The 18,349-nt window shown below is 44.5% G+C and overlaps 1 protein-coding gene across 4 annotated transcripts in view; it reads left to right on the plus strand.

Moving 5' to 3' along the window:
- Positions 1 to 18,349, plus strand: part of TSNARE1 (t-SNARE domain containing 1) — a 381,230-nt gene that overhangs the window by 79,454 nt on the left and 283,427 nt on the right. For 3 of the 4 annotated variants that reach the window (XM_060277563.1, XM_035125893.2, XM_060277562.1), the window contains exon 3: positions 16,257 to 16,383. In XM_060277563.1, the coding sequence (XP_060133546.1) occupies positions 16,299 to 16,383 (85 nt within the window). In that variant the 5' untranslated portion in view covers positions 16,257 to 16,298. Of the gene's footprint in view, positions 1 to 16,256; positions 16,384 to 18,349 lie in introns of those variants that run through there. The other variant, XM_060277565.1, reaches the window with a different exon arrangement.

An 18,349-nucleotide genomic window follows, 5' to 3' on the forward strand; every position in this document is an offset into this window, starting at 1 on the left:
TCGGAATGGAGATACACAGGCAAGCCGCAATCCAGATCAGCGCTGGCTTAATAGAGCAACTAGACCAGGGCTGCATCCATTTCCCTGATGCTCATACAGGCTGGGGCAAAGGGCATTGAAATCACTTCCCCTCGATGCTGTCACTTGGTGGCAATTCTGAGAGCTGTTATGGGCCCAGCAGTTCCTGGGCTGGCTGAGCCCTTCCTTGTCCCCATTTTGGTGCTTTCTACAGTCTGTCATTCGGTGGGAGGAAGGACATGTTCCCTGCTAGCAGATTTGGATTTCAGCCTGAGACATATTCTCCAACTTGAGAGGTAAAGAAGCAGAAGAGGTTATTAGTTGCATCTTGAACTGGGTGAGGTTACAGGTAGGTAGCCGTGTTGGTCTGAGTCGAAGCAAAAAATAAAATAAAAAATTCCTTCAGTAGCACCTTAAAGACCAACTAAGTTTTTATTTTGGTATGAGCTTTTGTGTGCATGCACACTTCGTCAGGTACACTGAAACAGGTTAGACAGAGTCGCAGAGGATGAGGCATTCAGTGACAAATTAACAATTACAATAAATTTATTATTTATACCCCACCCATCAGACTGGGTTGCCCCAGCCATTCAGGGCAGCTTCCAACAATATATAAAACAAACAAACAAACAAACAAACAAACAAACAAACCACCCTTCCAACATTAAGAATCTCCCTGAACAGGGCTGCCTTCAGATGACTTCTAATGTCAGGTAGTTGTTTATCTCTTTGACATATGATGGGAGGGCATTCCACAGGGCAGGCGCCACCACCGAGAAGGCCCTCTGCCTGGTTCCCTGTAGCTTTGCTTCTCGTAGCGAGGGAACTGCCAGAAGGCCCTCGGCGTGGACCTGAGTGTCCGGGCAGAACGATGGGGGTGGAAACGCTCCTTCAGGTATATTGGGCCAAGGCCGTTTAGAGCTTTAAAGGTTAGCACCAACACTTTGAATCGGGCTCAGAAACATATGATTGACTGACTGATAGCTGTTGACGACTGTAAACGACTGCAGTCGTTTGAACGATCTTCAGCCATCTCACCCATTGCTTTTTCATGCAAGACCATTTGCAGTCGTTTACAGTCGTCAACAGCTATCAGTCAGTCAATCACCCATTTCCACCACCCTTCTGAGTGATACCCCTCCCCACCCTTTCTCTACATATAAGCGTCTGGGGACTTCTCTTTCAGTGTATCTGAAGAAGTGTGCATGCACATGAAAGCTCATACCTAAATAAAAAACTTAGTTGGTCTTTAAGGTGCTGCTGGAAGGAATTTTTTTATTTTGTTTCGACTATTTTGAATATGCTTTAGAATTCTGTAGGAATGGGTGAATACTACTGTGTGGTCCAATTCCATTGGTTTTTGTGAGGTCCTGACAACTGGGATACTGGGTTCTGATGCCACAGGAAATCATGGGAAGTGAAAAGGGGAAGTCAGAATCTTTAAAGCAGATCTTCGGTCTTGCCGAAGTCTTACATTTCCCAGGATTCTGTGGGGCAAGTCCGTGACAGTCAAACTGGCATGTATTGCAGTGCCTGGGGACAAAGTTAGTATTATTTTTCTCTTGCTCTTAAGATCCCTCCAGTTTTTCCAATATCTGAAAATCGTTCTTTTCCCCCTCTTGAGAGCTTAATTCATTCAGTCTTACAGAGTATGGAGATTTAAAAACAAATGGAAAAAGAAAGATACCAAGGTAGTTAATGAACCACAAAGTCACTGGTAATGAATGATAACTCAACAGCACATGTAGAAACCGAGCCAAGGGTCAGTCTACTGTAATGATATTAAACGAGATATCCGTTTATGGGCTCTCAAATGCACAGGAGCAATTCTGTCTTTCCACGCTTGAGGACTTAACAGTCCTCTGACGGATAAATCAACAAGACTGAATGAGTTCAACAGGCTGTAATGGAGTTGTGTGGCATCCTTATGATGCGGAAGGGTTAGTCGAATCGCTAAGGTTAATATGTACCAGGAGAAGATGCCATTAAACGTTGGCAGATAAAATGTGGCTTCTTGTTGATATCCAGTACTTGGGGTGGGCGATTATCAAGTTATTTATTGCTGTGTGGTTAACCCGGCTGTGATGGAGATCTACGGAACAAGAATTACTGCAGTGAGATTGTATGACCGGCTCAGCTCCACAACACATTGGTGGAAATATCCTTTGACTGGTTGGCCATGGAAGTCCTCTTGGGGATTCTCTTTTCTTATGCTCACAACAGCCTGTTGAAACAGGTTGGCAATCAGAATGGAAAAGGGAAACCGTAAAGAGCAAGGAGCAATTCCCCTGTTAGGAACGTGTTTGGGACATTTTGGTTTAGAGAAAAGTTTAGAGGTGATAGGATTGAAATGTTGGAAGATTCATGCAACACATGGTTAAACTACAGAACTTGCTGCCACTGGAAGCAGTGATAGCTATCAGCCTGGGTGGCTTTAGAAGAAGATGGAACAAGTTCATGAATGATAAGATGGAGGCGGTAATGTTAGCCTTTCAGTTTGACAATTATCTGTTTGCTTTTAAATGCAAACTGAATCAAATTTCTCCCCCATCTCTTGACTGTATTCCAAAATATAAGGTGGGCACCAGGTTGGCAAAGTGGGACAGAAGAGCAAAAATCTTTCCTGGGAAGGGTGCTGGTGTGTGGTCTGCTGGTGAACAGCTGTCTGTCTGTGTCTGCATCTTTAAATATGTTGATTCTGTTTCACTTGGGATATCCAACCTTCCATGTATGCTGGTTTTCTAAATAACACTTCAACTGGATGGCAGCTGGTCCTGCAGCAGAGAAAGAAAGAAAAGAAAAAGTCGAAAAAGTTGGTGGGTGAAGCTTTGTTCATCCAGCTTGTCAAAAAAGGGGGAAAAATGAAAAAGAAAAAGCATAAAAGTTTTCCAACAGCAGATTTCTAAATATTTTATAGAAATCGACAGGGGATCCATATGGATCATGGTTCTTGTTAAAGCCCCTGGCTTCTTTGGGAGGTTTTAAAAAATGCATGCAAAGGACTGACAGCCCTCAGACTTTGGGGATTGACTTTCCTGAAGACGCCTGACATGCCGTGTCTGATTTCCTGTCACACCCTCTAGAGACAGGTCCACCGCCAAAGGAGACATGAATTTGTGCCATTTTTTTGTTTCAAAGGCTGTGCACCGCTCCCAAACACTACAGAGTGGGAACAAGCTTCCAGGGATTCCAGGCACCCACACAGGGTTGCTTTTATGTTGAGAAACCAAGGCACAGCGGAGACTAGTGTGTTTTAATAAATGTGGTTTTATTTTACCAATATTTACACCTTAAAGGGGGGTGTATGGGATGTTAGTAGAGGGGTACTGTTTCTGGTGGGGGGGCACGTCATGCTCTTTCTGGAGTAGTTTGTCCACCTTTGGTCCCCACCCTGAACCCTCAGCTCTCACCTGAAGCTCCTAGAAGCTGTCAACATTCAAGAGTGACCACACCCCGGAACAGATTCGACTGGCTGGTTAAACTACTTGAGGGTAGCAGATGGGTCTCAGACCCTCTATGAGTTAGAGACTCCCCCTGCATGCGAAGACAGACTCCAGCAGATGGAGTGGACAGAACCAAGAGTGGGTCCAATGGTCAAGAAGGTGGTTTCTGCATGCACTGTAGAGGGAAGTGAGAGACAGGTGGGGCTTGGCAACCTGGGAAGGTGGTCCACCGTCCTAGGAGAAGGAAAACTCTGATGCTAAACCTCTACTGCCTTGTGGGATATCACCAGGAGGAGAAAAGTCTAAGGAGCAAACCCTATACAGATCCAGAGTGGAGTCCCTAAGGAGGTTGTAAGCCACCTTGTGTGCCTCCTTCCGGCAATTCCTTCAGCCAAGCTGGTTCCAAATGCCTTTCTCTGCTTTCCTTCGGACCACATCAGCAAGGCTGAGAGGGGGATCTTGTCATCTGGGCAGCCCAGGACCTCCATGCACACTGCCCAGGCTTGCACTCTGGGGAGGTCACTTCAGCGCTGCTAACACAGTGGTTTGACTTCACCCCTGGAGGCGTACTCCATTGTTTCTTGAGACAGATGGTTGGAGACAGTGGAGGAGGGTGCAGAACAACACCTGTCTGCTTGCCTTCCTTCTCCAGACCTCTGGGTTTTTTTTTAAGGCAACATTGTTCTTGTGTGACATCAGGCCCGTGTTACCCTGGCACCCTCCATTTCACAGACCCAGCATCTTCTTTTGATGGTCCATCAACACATTTGCAATGCAGAGAAGCTAAACCTTTACATTGCAAAGCCGTCTGTCTCCTAGGTGAAGACTCCAAGCATTTAGTAATTCCTAACATTTACTAATTTCAAACATTCACCAAATTCTTAGAAGATCTCTCCTCTTCAGGGAGGGGAGACTTTGCGGGCGGGACCCGCTCTACGCGCCACGTAGGGGAGCGTGTTCGCCCCCCTGCTTCACCTATACCTTCTGCCGCGCCCAGGCCCCTGGCTGGCCAATAGGGCCAGCTCGTGGGCTGGGTTTACCTGCTTTAAAACAGCGCAGCAGCCTCCGTATCTCCCCTTCTGCTGCTGCTCCTCAACGGATCTCCTGCCCACCCTCCCTTTAGGTCTTCCCTTGGTGTGTTTGCTTTGACCTTGCTATGGACTTCGGTTGGTTGCCTTTGGTTGCCCAAGGGGCCTGGTAGTTTTTTATCCAATTGGCTAATTGGCACCGGCCTCTTGGTTTTTTCGCCTACCTCGTAGCAATTCATCACAACTTCTTTCGGTATTTGGCAGTAGGCATTGGAATATGGAGTTGTCTGGTGTGTTCGAGGACTGGTTGTGGCCATCATCCAACCCTCCTCTTATAGAGTTATCCCCTTAAGGGATCCGACGGTCGTGGATCCTGTCCGACGCCCTGTGGGGGCAAGGGCCGGTGACACCAGAGGGAGCTTTCAGTTGTATTTGCATCAACAGGCTCCTCCCTCGGGGTGTTAACCTGATATGATCCCCCCCGCTGAGCGGGGTGGAGTCATGCTTGCTAGGGAGTCCAATGCCTAAGCCAATACCTCTCACTTGCTCTAACCAATAAAGTTGTGGCCTTATTCTACCCATTAACTCAAATACCATGTGTCACTGTGTCTTTATTTCTCGCGTGGGGCGGGTCCTCGAACCGCAATCACAGGCACATTTGCCCTCTTAAACTCTGGTACCCCAAATCTCCAACATTATCTTAGATTAGTAGAAGTGCCTGGTGATTTGAAGGACTGCGCCTGAAGGGCAGGATTTATCTCAGAGAGCTTATTACCTTCTTGGATAGTCATGGTGTTGCCTTCCAGCATGGGGTGGGAGTAATTCTCAGTGTGGGCAGCATGAGATTATAGGCTAGTGGGGATCACAGAGGCGGGCTTTTTCACTGGCAATACTATTGTTACAGAATGCACTGCTGAAATATGAAGGGCACTTGGCATTCTTCTGGTGTTGGGAATCAGACCTGTTTACACCTGCGTTCCCTTGGCATAATGACCCAGGTCTCTTGTTTAATTGCTGTGCTGGCTCAATGGGGGTAGTTTTACTCTTTATTTCAATTATGAGTGTTTATATTTTAATGTTTCAGTGGGGTTGTTTTATCGTGTCTTGCAATCATAGGGGTTATATTTTAATGTCTGTGAAATTGGGTTTTATACTTTTATACTTATGCAAGTCTACTTTGGCACAAAGAGGAATATGAATGATATAAACAAAGAACAGAACAGGGAGGCAATCTGACTCTACCCAATTCTGTGATTTATCATCACATTGCAACATCTGGAAGAGCCACCAGGAGCTATCGGGTCAATTTATTCGCTAAAGCAGGTCTGGGGGAAACTTTGACCCTCCAAATGCTGTTGGGCAACTCCCAGTTGGGCTAGTGACTATGGATGAAGGAAGGTGTCATCCAGAAACATCTCCTTAGCCCTGCTCTAAATTGGATCTCCACCTGTCCTTTCCACCTTGCAACTATCAGAATACCACTTGAGCATCTGTGGAATGGATCTTGTAGGCACCACATTCAGCTGTGTGATCTCTTTCCACCTCTCTGTTGGAGCTGGCCTGTGGAACGTCAGTGGTAAGACCCCTATGGGCTGGGTAAATCTGGGCAGCCTAAAGCAAGGCAGAGAGGTAGAAAGAGGTGAGTCCAGAGACCAGAGCAAGGCCAGGCCAAGATGGTGTGCAGCCAACAGCCTCAAAGCCCACTTCTTCTGCTCAGAATGCAGAAAGCAAGGCAGAAAGTGAGACCAGGAAGAATTCAGATTGACCTGGTTCCCCTCCAGATGTTGTCGGACTCCAGCTCCCAGTGACCTCAGCCAGGAAGTCCATTCATCAAATAAGATGGGAGTTGTAGCCCAACAACATCTCAAGGGTCCTTGGTTGGGGAAGGTTCACTGACATGGCGTCAAGCCATACCACATGCCCTCTTCTGTCCCATTGCATCTTCAGAGATTCCTTGGTTGGCCTGGCCTGGCTTCCAGTTCCGATGCTGTTGCTCCAGCCATGAAGACAATCAGTTTTTCCCAAACAGTTGTAGCGATAGATCTGGGGGGTCTGGGGGAATAATTAGATGCAAACCAGCCTACCAACACCCCCCCCCAAAGGATCAAAACCACCCATAACATAATTTATATTTGCAGATCTATTCTTTGCCTCTTTCCAGATGCTTGTTTATTTCCCCCTGTCAGTTATTTTCTTTATTCTCCATTTCTTTTTGATGTTTCACTTGTGGGACATACTATTTCACGGTTTTTATTTTATCATTGAGGTGTTTTTTTCCCGGCTACTCGCTTTCCAATCAAAACACATCCCCCCCTTTCTTTCTGGGGATGACAGCTTGTAGCTGTCAGTCCCCCCGTCCCCCCCCATTTTTTCCCTGGGTTGGATTTGGATAACTTCTGATAATTTCTTTTCTTTACGGTAAGATGGGCAATCGCTACAATAAAACGTTTTGTATTATATGTGATGGGGCTTCTACCTCTTCTAGAAATTATCCCAATTTTCCTTTTCTTTTCTGCCTGCTATTGTTCGTTTATTTTGTGGAGAGTGAATAAAACAATACATTTTTCATTTAAAGCTTTCCGTTTTTAGTGTAAGGGAATATTTAGGAGAGAAGCAAGCCCCAGCGAGCATGATCCACCATTTGAAAGAAATTGTCATGTGGTTGTTCCAGGACACTATATACATGCACACACAAACACAAAAAAGGGAACAATTGCCATCAGTTGGTTTGGATAGTTATATGCAATTTATTATGCACAAATTGGCTTCCATTCTTTCACTTAATAAACGAAGTCTTCAACTAACCACACTTTCTCATTATCTTCAAATCAGAAAACTATAGTTAGCAGATTTAGAACAAGCCAGGTTCTTAAAACATAAATTGAAGCGGGTTTAAGATCCTAATTTGCTTGTCTGATTGTTATTGATGATGAGCCCCATTGATGAGACATAATAAGGGAGGCTTTTAATGTTTAATCAATTATTTTATTTTTCTGTTGGAAGCCGCCCAGAGTGGCTGGGGAAACCCAGCCAGATAGGCGGGGTATAAATAATAATAATAATAATAATAATTATTATTATTATTATTATTATTATTATTATTACTTTGACATATCTGTTACCAGTTTTCCAAGGAAGAGCCCATTATTTACTTATTTAATAAAATGTATACGCTGTTTGATTGGAAAAACAAAAACAAAACAACAAAACTTGAAGTGTTTTACAGAAAGGTGAAACTATTAGGGTTAATTGAAAACTTCCTGATATTATTGCACAATTCTGAGATGGGAATGAGGAAAAAGGGGCTCAGATAATTCTCCTCTTAGCTTATTAAGCCAAATCCAGCTGTCCAAATGTAGCCACTGAGTCAGTGTCTACATCTTTTGAAATATTTAAGAACCCCTGAGTTCTGTTGATCATAGAATCATAGAGTTGGAAGAGACCACAAGGGTCACCCAGTACAACCCCCTGCCAAGCAGGAAACACCATCAAAGCATTCCTGACATATGCCTGTCAAGCCTCCGCTTAAAGACCTCCAAAGAAGGAGACTCCACCACACTCCTTGGCAGCAAATCCCACTGCCGAACAGCTCTTACTATCAGGAAGTTCTTCCTAATGTTGAGGTGGAATCTTCTTTCTTGTACTTTGAATCCATTACTCCGTGTCCACTTCTGTGGAGCAGCAGAAAACAACCTTTCACCCTCCTCTATATGACATCCTTTTATATATTTGAACATGGCTATCATATCACCCCTTAACCTTCTCTTCTCTAGGCTAAACATACCCAGCTCCCTAAGCCGTTCCTCATACGGCATTGTTTCCAGGCCTTTGACCATTTTGGTTGCCCTCCTCTGGACACGTTCCAGCTTGTCAGTATCCTTCTTGAACTGTGGTGCCCAGAACTGGACACAGTACTCCAGGTGAGGTCTGACCAGAGCAGAATACAGTGGTACTATTACTTCCCTAGATCTAGATGCTATACTCCTATTGATGCAGCCCAGAATTGCATTGGCTTTTTTAGCTGCTGCATCACAGACCAAGGGTTTACCAAGTCATCAACATCCTGCTTCTCCCAGTGGCCATGCAGGTGCGTCTGCTAGGCCCACAACTAGGACTTGAAGGCAGTAGTTGTCTCCTAATGTTTACACCAGGTGACACTGTGGTCTAAACCACTGAGCGTAGGGCTTGGTGATCGGAAGGTCAGCGGTTCGAATCCCCGCGACGGGGTGAGCTCCCATTGCTCTGTCCCAGCTCCTGCCAACCTAGCAGTTCGAAAGCACGTCAAAGTGCAAGTAGATAAATAGGTACCACTGTGGCAGGAAGGTAAACAGTGTTTCCGTGTGCTGCTCTGGTTTCGCCAGAAGCGGCTTAGTCACGCTGGCCACATGACCCGGAAAAACTGTCAGTGGACAAATGTCGTCTCCCTTGGCCACTAAAGCGAGATGAGCGCCACAACGCAAGAGTCGTTCGCGATTGGACTTAACTATCAGGGGTCCTTTCCCTTTTTAAAATGTTGACACTACTTTCCACCCTGTTCTGAAGGGTTTTCTAATCTTTGGAGCTAATTTTATTGATCTGTGAAAGCTGGCACACCAGTTGGTTGCTACCCAATATGCTTTGAAAGTGCTATCATTCATCATTGTCCAAAGTAATTTTCTTCCCGTGTACTGACCTGGGTGGGAAGTTGTTAAATTTAAACATTTTCCCTCATTTCATCTTCACAACAACCTTGCAAGATAAATTGGTCTGAAAGCAAGCGATTGGACCAAGGTCATCCAATGTCCTTCATGGCCAAGTGAGGATTTGAACCTGGATTTCGGCGTTCCTGTTCCCAATGCTGTAACTACTTTACATCCCTGGCTCTCAAATGACAGTGACAGCTATTTCTGTCACTCGGCAGTTATCTGTATTCATAATTCACCAGCAGCGGTGAGGTGGGTGATGCCAGAATTATTGCAATGACTAGGGTTTTAATTTTGCTGTTCAATGAAATATGCAATGATTCTATGTTTGCTTAGTGTGTTGGTAGATTAAGACTGTTCTACATGTAGGGTTCAAGGAGGAAAATGAAAGGAAGGGGCAAGATGGCGCTACAGTAAATAGATATCAATAAACTACAGACTTCATTATTCTTTTTTTAAAAAGTGGAAGGAGAAATGCATGCTCAGAGGAACTCAATAGATTAATCCAAGCATTGGCTTAGTAATTATTAAGACACTTGGAAAGCAAATTGCGTTTTTCGCTCTTTACAAGTGAGGAGAGATGGGGAACAGTTGTTCTATCTTTTGCCAAGATGCAGCCTGCGAGGAGCTCAGGTTGGCACTAATTTAAACCAGCATCAGAATCACATGATACCTGGATTCTGCTACTTCAAGCTGCAGCCAGGTTTTTTGGGGGGTGGGGGTGGGGCATGTCTATGTGTGAATGCTTCTTCCTCCAAACTCCTCACTGCCTGTAGAATAACAACATTATAGGGAGCAATCTGAAAAACCAAAACCGAAAACCCCATGCTTTTCTGACACCCTAATTTTATTTGTGCAAGGAATTGTTTCATGGGAGAAAACTCAAAATATGTATCATCCTACTTGCAGCCTTTAGCGGTATGGTCCAGGGAAAACATTACCATTCACCATTGCTAGCATGTCAGTAAAATGGTTCATCCAAGCATTTCTCCTGACATGCCTTTTGGGATAGAGTTCTAAACGTTTTTTTTTATATCCCCAAGCGGAATATTCAGACACACCACAGCTGTTTACCAGCACCCATATCTGTATCCTCAGTGAATAAAGTCCATGAAAAGCTCTGCCCCTTAATTCTACATTAAAAAACAACAACACAACAACACAAAAACAAACAGCAACAACAATCAAGTGTCATATAAAATTTATGAGATAAATGTCATTTCCTGAAATTCATTGATTTCCCCAAAAAGGTCCCCCTGCACAATTTCATCATCTTTCAAGGAACACAACAAAGTGCCAATCATGTTTGCCTCCTTTAAACTGGCAACTCTTGGCAAGTGCTTTACCAAGAGATGTTGAGGCATGCTTAGTTTATAGTGAAAGGTGGTACTTTTCCCGGGGGGGGGGGCTGTTCCTTAGAGAGAGAAGAACTACAGGCTTCCTGAAATTACATATTCCACTGTAAAACCGGACTCCACAAAAAGAGAGAGCAGACTTAATGAAATGGCTTGGGCAGGATTGTCTCCTATCAGCACCATGGACAGTGTGCGACCCTGAAGCCCTCTTTTTGATATCCACATACTGTACTTCTGATGGCCTCTCTGTTTCTCCTTGAACTTTCCTCCCCTCCTCTGTTTCCCCTTAGAATTGGGTTCTTTTCCTGGTCACAGTTCAGTTCTTAGGATATCCATTTTGACGGTTCACAGAAAATAATTTGGAGGAAGCACTTTGTAGGTAGGCAACTGTCAAGTGTTCTGCTCTAACAATAACAACTGAAGAAGTGTGCATGCACACGAAAGCTCATACCAAAATAAAAACTTAGTTGGTCTTTAAGGTGCTACTGAAGGAATTTTTTTAATAACAACAACAGCCAACTAGGCTTCTGGGTTTTGTCTTGGATCCTGTTCCTTTGAGTGTGTGTGTGTGAACAGTTTTAGACTACGTTAGTTCTTGAGGCACTCTGGAAAGCTTTTGCTTTTTAAAAAACAAAACAAAACAAAAAACACAACAACCCCAAACCTGTTCAAGTCGGTGCTTGGCCAGAGCTGTGGGCAACAGTTTCACGTCAAAGCAGAAATAAACACTGAATGCTACAAGTCTCGGGGAGCAAGGAGAAAAGACCAAGATTGCCCCGTTGAGGATAAGGTTTCTTGTATGCCTGAGGGCATGCCCTTCACATTTGCAGTGTCCTTGAGGCATTTTGACAAGGATACAACAAGGTTTTTTTTTTTTTTTTTTTGCATAGGCTGTGTCCTGTTTTGGTGAAGCAGGGATGCCTCTCCTAGAGGCAAAATGTGCTCAGGGCATTTCGACAACATAAGGAGTTTATTTACTGCCTCAAATCTGTCTGCGTGCTATTCTCCTGTTGCAGAGAACTGTGCAGAATTCTCTTTGCTGTTCCTGTGTTTTGAAGCCCTGAAGGCAATGACTCTGGGTATTAACCCCTATATATGTGCTTTGTGGAAGGTGTAATCAGTTGAGAAAAGATGGGGTTCAGTCGTAGAGCGCATCCTTTGCCTTTAGTCCCAGGCAATCTCTACTGATAAAGATAAATACAGTCATACCTCGGTTTAAGTACGCCTCGGTTTGAGTATTTTCATTTTAAGTACTCCGCAGACCTGTCTGGAACAGATTAATCCACTTTCCATTACTTTCAATGGGAAAGTTCACCTCAGGTTAAGTACGCATCAGGTTGAGTACTCCGCGGACCCGTCTCGAATGGATTAATCCACTTTCCATTACTTTCAATGGGAAAGTTCGCTTCAGGTTAAGTACGCTTCAGGTTAAGTACAGACTTCCGGAACCAATTGTGTTTGTAAACCGAGGTACCACTGTATCAGATCATATTTTAGGCTTGCATGCATGTATGTGAGAGGTAATATAAGCCGAGCAGTTAATGTGCAGTTGAGAAATGCACATTCCCCTATGCCTGTTGGGGACTGTATATATTGACTGGTAAAAGCACACAATTCCATCTTCGTAGACGGATTATGTGCCCATTACCCATGTAGCGTGTTGAATGTTCACGGGGCCCACTTGTTATGCACATTAACCACTCAAATGGCATTAGCCTTAACATCTATCAGTTCTGGGAAAATTCTACGTTTCTTGCTTCCTGGGATGTCCTCTTTTCTGGAGCTGCCTAGAAGATCAGGGAGGATGTTTTCATTGTTTAATGTGCCCGGGACTTGAAGATTATTAGTTGTCAGCATTGTGATGGTGTTGGTGTAATACCCCATAGTATTACAGTCCCCACTGGCTAAATTCAGACACAATTCATATTGGAATGTTGTTGGCATCCATCTGACTCGGGAGACAATGTAAGAGTACCTTCAGGGGTGAAGTCAAACTATTGTCTACTGTGGCTGTAGAGACCAATACAAAAGAAACATGTTTTGTTGCAGCTGGGGCAGATGAAGGCATCTCTGCACTTCTCCCATCGGACATTCCTTCTCTGGTTAATCCTATGGATACACAACCTGACTGATTGTGTCCAGGCTCTGTGGTCATACACAAGGGATTCTTGCACGGCAGGGTTGATGTTTCCAGCCTTCGTGTCATGTTGCAGACCTCTTTGTAGCACAGAACTGGTCTGCCAGTGGGCCTGTTGCCTGAAGCCAACTCCCTGTAAAGCCTGTCTTTGTGGATTCTACCATCTTCAATTCTGTGGATATGACCAAGTCAGCGTAGACATTGCTGAGACAGGAGTGCAAACATGCTGGGAATGTCTGCTTGGAAGGACGTGTCTTTGTTTGAGACTCTATCCTGCCAGGTGGTGCCCTAAATCTTCCCAATGCAGTGAGCTCTCGATCCTGACAGGTGTGTTGTTGGCATCCATTTGTACAGGACATTAGCAATACTTTCTCCCATAAAAAGGTAAAGGGACCCCTGACCATTAGGTCCAGTTGTGACCGACTCTGGGGTTGCGTGCTCATCTCGCATTATTGGCCGATGGAGGCGGCGTACAGCTTCCAGGTCATGTGGCCAGCATGACAAAGCCGTTTCTGGCAAACCAGAGCAGCACATGGAAACGCCGTTTACCTTCCCGCTTGGAGTAGTCCCTATTTATCTACTTGCACTTTGACGTGCTTTTGAACTGCTAGGTTGGCAGGAGCTGGGACCGAGCAACGGGAGCTCACCCTGTCGCAGGGATTCGAACCGCTGACCTTCTGATCACCAAGCCCTACGCTCAGTGGTTTAACCCACAGTGCCACCTGCGTCCCTAAAAACTTTCTCCCATAGGTAGACAAAATAGTCCACCACCTCAAGGGTGTGGTCACCGATGCTGACATGTGGTCTTCATCAGGCTGATGGTAAGGGTGAATCCCTTGCAGGCCTCGGCAAAATGGCTGATGAGGTTCCTTAGAGTGTGTTGTGAAGACTGTGCCATCTGCAAATTACAACTCTTATATAAGAACCCACCACATTTTGTCTTGGTGCGGAGATGTGCCAGGTTGAACAGACACCCTTCAATGGATGTACACACCATCTTCTGTTGAGCTGAAGGCATAGAACAACAACAGGGAGAAGTTTATGCCAAAGAGGTTTTGGACAAGAATACAGCCCTGTTTCACACTGCTCTTTATAGGGCATGTGTCTGAGGATGAGCCATCACCCTGGACGCTGTCACCCATGTTCTCATGGAATGAGGCAATCATCTTGTGGAGCTTAGGTGGGCATCCTATCTCATTGAACTTGGACATACAGTGGTACCTTGGTTCTCAAACTTAATCCGTTCTGGAAGTCCGTTCCAAAACTAAAGCATTCCAAGACCAAGGCGCGCTTTCCCATTGAAAGTAACGCAAAAAGGATTAATCCATTCCAGACTTTTAAAAAACAACAACCCCTAAAACAGCAATTTAACATGAATTTTACTCTGTAACGAGACCACTGACCCATAAAATGAAAGCAATCAACTATGTACTGCACTATAAAGTAAACAAGACAGTATTGTAGATGTTAAAAATTAAAATGATTTTGTTTCTTATTTGCACTGATGATAGTCATTGTTTGGATTGTTTCCACAGTCACACAATCAATCAATCAGTAGCTGAACTGGGTTCCACACAGTCACAAAAACAAATTATCCAAAAAAGCCTAAAAACAAAAATGCAAAATAAATAGCAAAAACAAAGGCGCCAAATACAGTGGTACCTTGGTTAGAATCATAGAATCATAGAGTTGGAAGAGACCACAAGGGCCATCCAGTCCAACCCCCTGCCAAGCAGGAAACACCATCAAAGCATTCCTGACAGATGGCTGTCAAGCCTCTGCTTAAAGACCTCCAAAGAAGGAGACTCCACCACACTCCTTGGCAGCAAATTCCACTGCCGAACAGCTCTTACTGTCAGGAAGTTCTTCCTAATGTTTAGGTGGAATTTTCTTTCTTGTTCTCGAACTTGATCCGTTCCAGAAGTCTGTTTGACTTCCGAAATGTTTGAAAACATTCTGATTGGTTCAGGCACCCTGGAAACAATAGGTGACAGCCACATCGGACGTTTGGTTTTTGAAAAAAAGTTCAAAAACCAGAACACTTACTTCTAGGTTTTCGGTGTTTGGGAACGAAGGCATTTAAGAATCAAGGTACCACTAGATGGATGGATGGATGTATAGATAGATAGGATCTATACATATAAATCCCCTCTCTCTGGTTCCATCCTAGTTTGGTAGCTATGCTGCTGTGGCATGCAGAACAGTAAACCGTGGTTAGTTCTCCACCGCCAAACCATGGTTTGAAACAGGCAAACCGTGATTTTAAGGATGCTGTTGCTGATTTGTACACCATAGCAAAATACAGCAAGTGATAAGCAGGGAGGACAGAGCCCACACATGCAAGGGAATGATGAACCACGTGGAAATACGTCTGAATTATTGTCATGACCAACCTAGCTCGGCTCAGCAGTCATTTGCAGTGGAGTAATTCCAGAGACTTTTGACATACCACTTCTTAAAACACCTCCTGGTACCTTTCTTGAAGGACGTGGAGAATGTAGCATGCTTCACAAACATCTGAGGGGAAAGGGCATGAATGAGTTTAAAGCCAGAGTCCCTTTTATGGAAAAAAAGAATTGGTGTGTGTGTGTAATCCTGCTTTACAGATCTTCTGATTGACCTCTGACATGCGCAGTGTATAACTCAATGGGGGAACTGGGGTTTGTGCAATTATTCCAGGGCTCTGTTCTGGCCGTTGACATATTCCCTTCTCAAAGGATGGTCTAACAAAAGCTCATGAATTTGGAATGCACAGCGAGGGAAGGCAGCTCATTTCTAAGTGATGGGCCTTGGATGATGGAGAGAGAGAGAGAAAGAAAGAAAGAAAAGAGAGAGAGAGAGAAAGAGAGAAAGAGAGAGAGAGAGAAATCTCATAACTGACCTAAATTGCTAGGAATTGATTTGGCAGACAGTGTATTGACATGTTTGAGTTCTGGGCAATGAATGATTGACAGATAATTGGCAAAGATTTAGCACAGTGGTCAAGGTTTGAAGAAAGGAAGAAGAGAGAGAGAGAGAGAGAGAGAGAGAGAGAGAGAGAGAGAGAGAGAGAGAGAGAGAGAGAGAGTTATCCTTCCTATGGAAATGCCTGTTTTATATTCACAATAGATCATCCCACTATTCATAGGCATAACCCACAGTAACCAGCATTAAACAGAGTCATGCCATTGTAGTTCAGCTTTGTCTACACTGACTGGTGCAGACTATCCAGGATTTCAGACAAGGGACATTCCCAAAACTACCTAAAGATGCCGGGGAACGAACCTGGGACCTTCTGTATTCATGGAGCTATGTTTATTCTTGGGAATCTTATGCCACCTCCCCCTACGTTCCCATTAGATCCTCCTCAGCTTTCTCTATCTTAAAGACCTCCTAAACCTCACCTCTTCACTCTGGTATTCTCAAACAGAGCTTCCTTCTCTTTGCCTCAAACCTTTCCAGAGACCCTTTCCTGAAACCTTGTAGAGCCTCTGCAACACTAAGCTAGACTTACCAAGCATCTGACTCCTGTGCTCCTATGTGATTTCCCTCTCTCTCTCTCTCTCTGTGTGTGTGTGTTTTAAATAAATTCTGTGTATTTTCTCTTTTTGCAGCTTTAAAGCAAAAGCCCGACTCCAAAGCCTTCTGATAAAAAAATGTCTTATGGTTCCATTGATGGGAGTGGCGTTGGAAACAGGAGCACTTTTGGTGGGCCTTCGAGACAAGGATACCAACCTTTAGGTATATTATTATTATTATTATTATTATTATTATTATTATTATTTTGTCATTGTTATTATTCTGCTCCGTAAGCAAAACCCCTAAGTGGTTTACATAACGTACAGTAAGATCTTCTTTTTTAAAAAGAATGGGGAATTCTATATGCAGCTTTATAACAAAAATTGCAAAGAACTGCATCGATAAAAACTGAGAATTTTATCAATAAAACTTCCAGTAAACTCTCAACAAGTAATAATAATAAAACACAGCTATGTGATGGATCAGCTGATCCAGGCAAATCATGCTTAAATAAATGGGTCGTCAGGAGGAGTCTGATGCTTCCGCCCAGGAACAACACCCCCCAAGAGGGTTTTCCAGAGAGTAAATGGTAAAGGACGCCTGGACGGTTATGTCCAGTCGAATTCAACTATGAGGTTGCGGCGCTCATTTCGCTTTCAGGCCGAGGGAGCTGGTGTTTGTCCACAGACAGCTTTCCGGGTCATGTGGCTAGCATTACTTAACCACTTCTGGCACAACGGAACACCGTGACGGAAACTGGAGCACACGGAAACGCCATTTACCTTCCTGCCACAATGGTACCTATTTATCTACTTGCAGTGGTGTGCTTTCAAACTGCTAGGTTGGTAGGAGCAGGGACAGAGCAACGGGAGCTCACCCTGTCACTCGGATTCGAACCACCGACCCTCCGATCGGCAAGCCCAAGAGGCTCAGGGGTTTAGACCACAGCGCCACCCACATCCTATAGAGTAGGTGGAACCCTGGCCTTTAAGAATATTGTGTTAGCTTCCCCAAATATAATGCTACTACTTGTTCCCTATTTTCTAACATTCCTTTCACACTGCAGTACCTGTTGTGTTATGGAACTGTGGCTTTTTGAGCAAAATACTGGCATGCTTTTTGACGCCAGCAAATGTTGTGTGACACAGGGGAAAAAAAACATCATTGGAGCATGCCACTGTCCTCACCCGTTTCACACATGTTTGCTACTGTTCCCCCATGATAGTGGATAGCTCAGTTGGTTAGAGCATGATGCTGAGAATGCCAAGGTTGCAAGTTCGATTCCCGCATGGGACAGCTGCATATTCCTGCATTGCAGGGGGTTGGACTAGATGATCCTCAGGGACCCTTCCAACTCTACAATTCTATGAATTCTATGGAGATAGTAGGAAAGAACTATATGACAATATACTGCCCTGAATTCCATCACTTTAAGGGAACTGCAAATAAGCATTAAGCATTCACTAAATTCTGTTAGTTTTCCAAAAGTGGCTTTTACGTTATATGACAGTTAAAACATGATGTGGAAATTAACAAGGAAACATCGGGGAAATGGGATAAATACTATGTGAATGCCGTCTTAAGCATTGTTCTTCTAACAAGCGTCTTGGGATGCTACTAGACGAGGCATAGGCAAACTCGGCTCTCCAGATGTTTTGGAACTAAAACTCCCATCATCCCTAGCTAACAGGTCAGGGATGATGGGAATTGTAGTCCCCAAACACCTGCATGGTTGAGTTTGCCTATGCCTGTACTAGACTCTGACTTCCTCCATCCCCAGACAGCAGATCCAATGGTCACAGACGACAGGAGATGCTGTGCAGCAACATCTGGGGACTGAAGGTTGAATAACATGTGGACTCATAGAAACATAGATTTGTAGAGCTGGAAGGGACCCCAAGGGACATCTAGTCCAACCCCCTGCAATGTACTCATCACAGCTTAAGAATCATTGACAGATGGCCATCCAACTTCTCTTGAAAGACTCTCCAATGAAGGAGAGTCCACCACCTTCCGAGGGAGTCGGTTCTGCTGTCAAACAGCTTTCACTGCCAGAAAGTTCCTCCTCACATTCAGTTGGAATCTCCTTTCTTGTAATTTGAATCCGTTGGTTCGGGGCCAACCCTCGGGAGCCGCAGGAAACAAGCTTGCTCCCTCTTCCATGTGACAGCCCGTCAAGTATTTGAAG

This window comes from Zootoca vivipara, chromosome 8 (genome assembly GCF_963506605.1).
Source record: "Zootoca vivipara chromosome 8, rZooViv1.1, whole genome shotgun sequence".
In the NCBI taxonomy this organism is placed as follows: domain Eukaryota; kingdom Metazoa; phylum Chordata; class Lepidosauria; order Squamata; family Lacertidae; genus Zootoca; species Zootoca vivipara.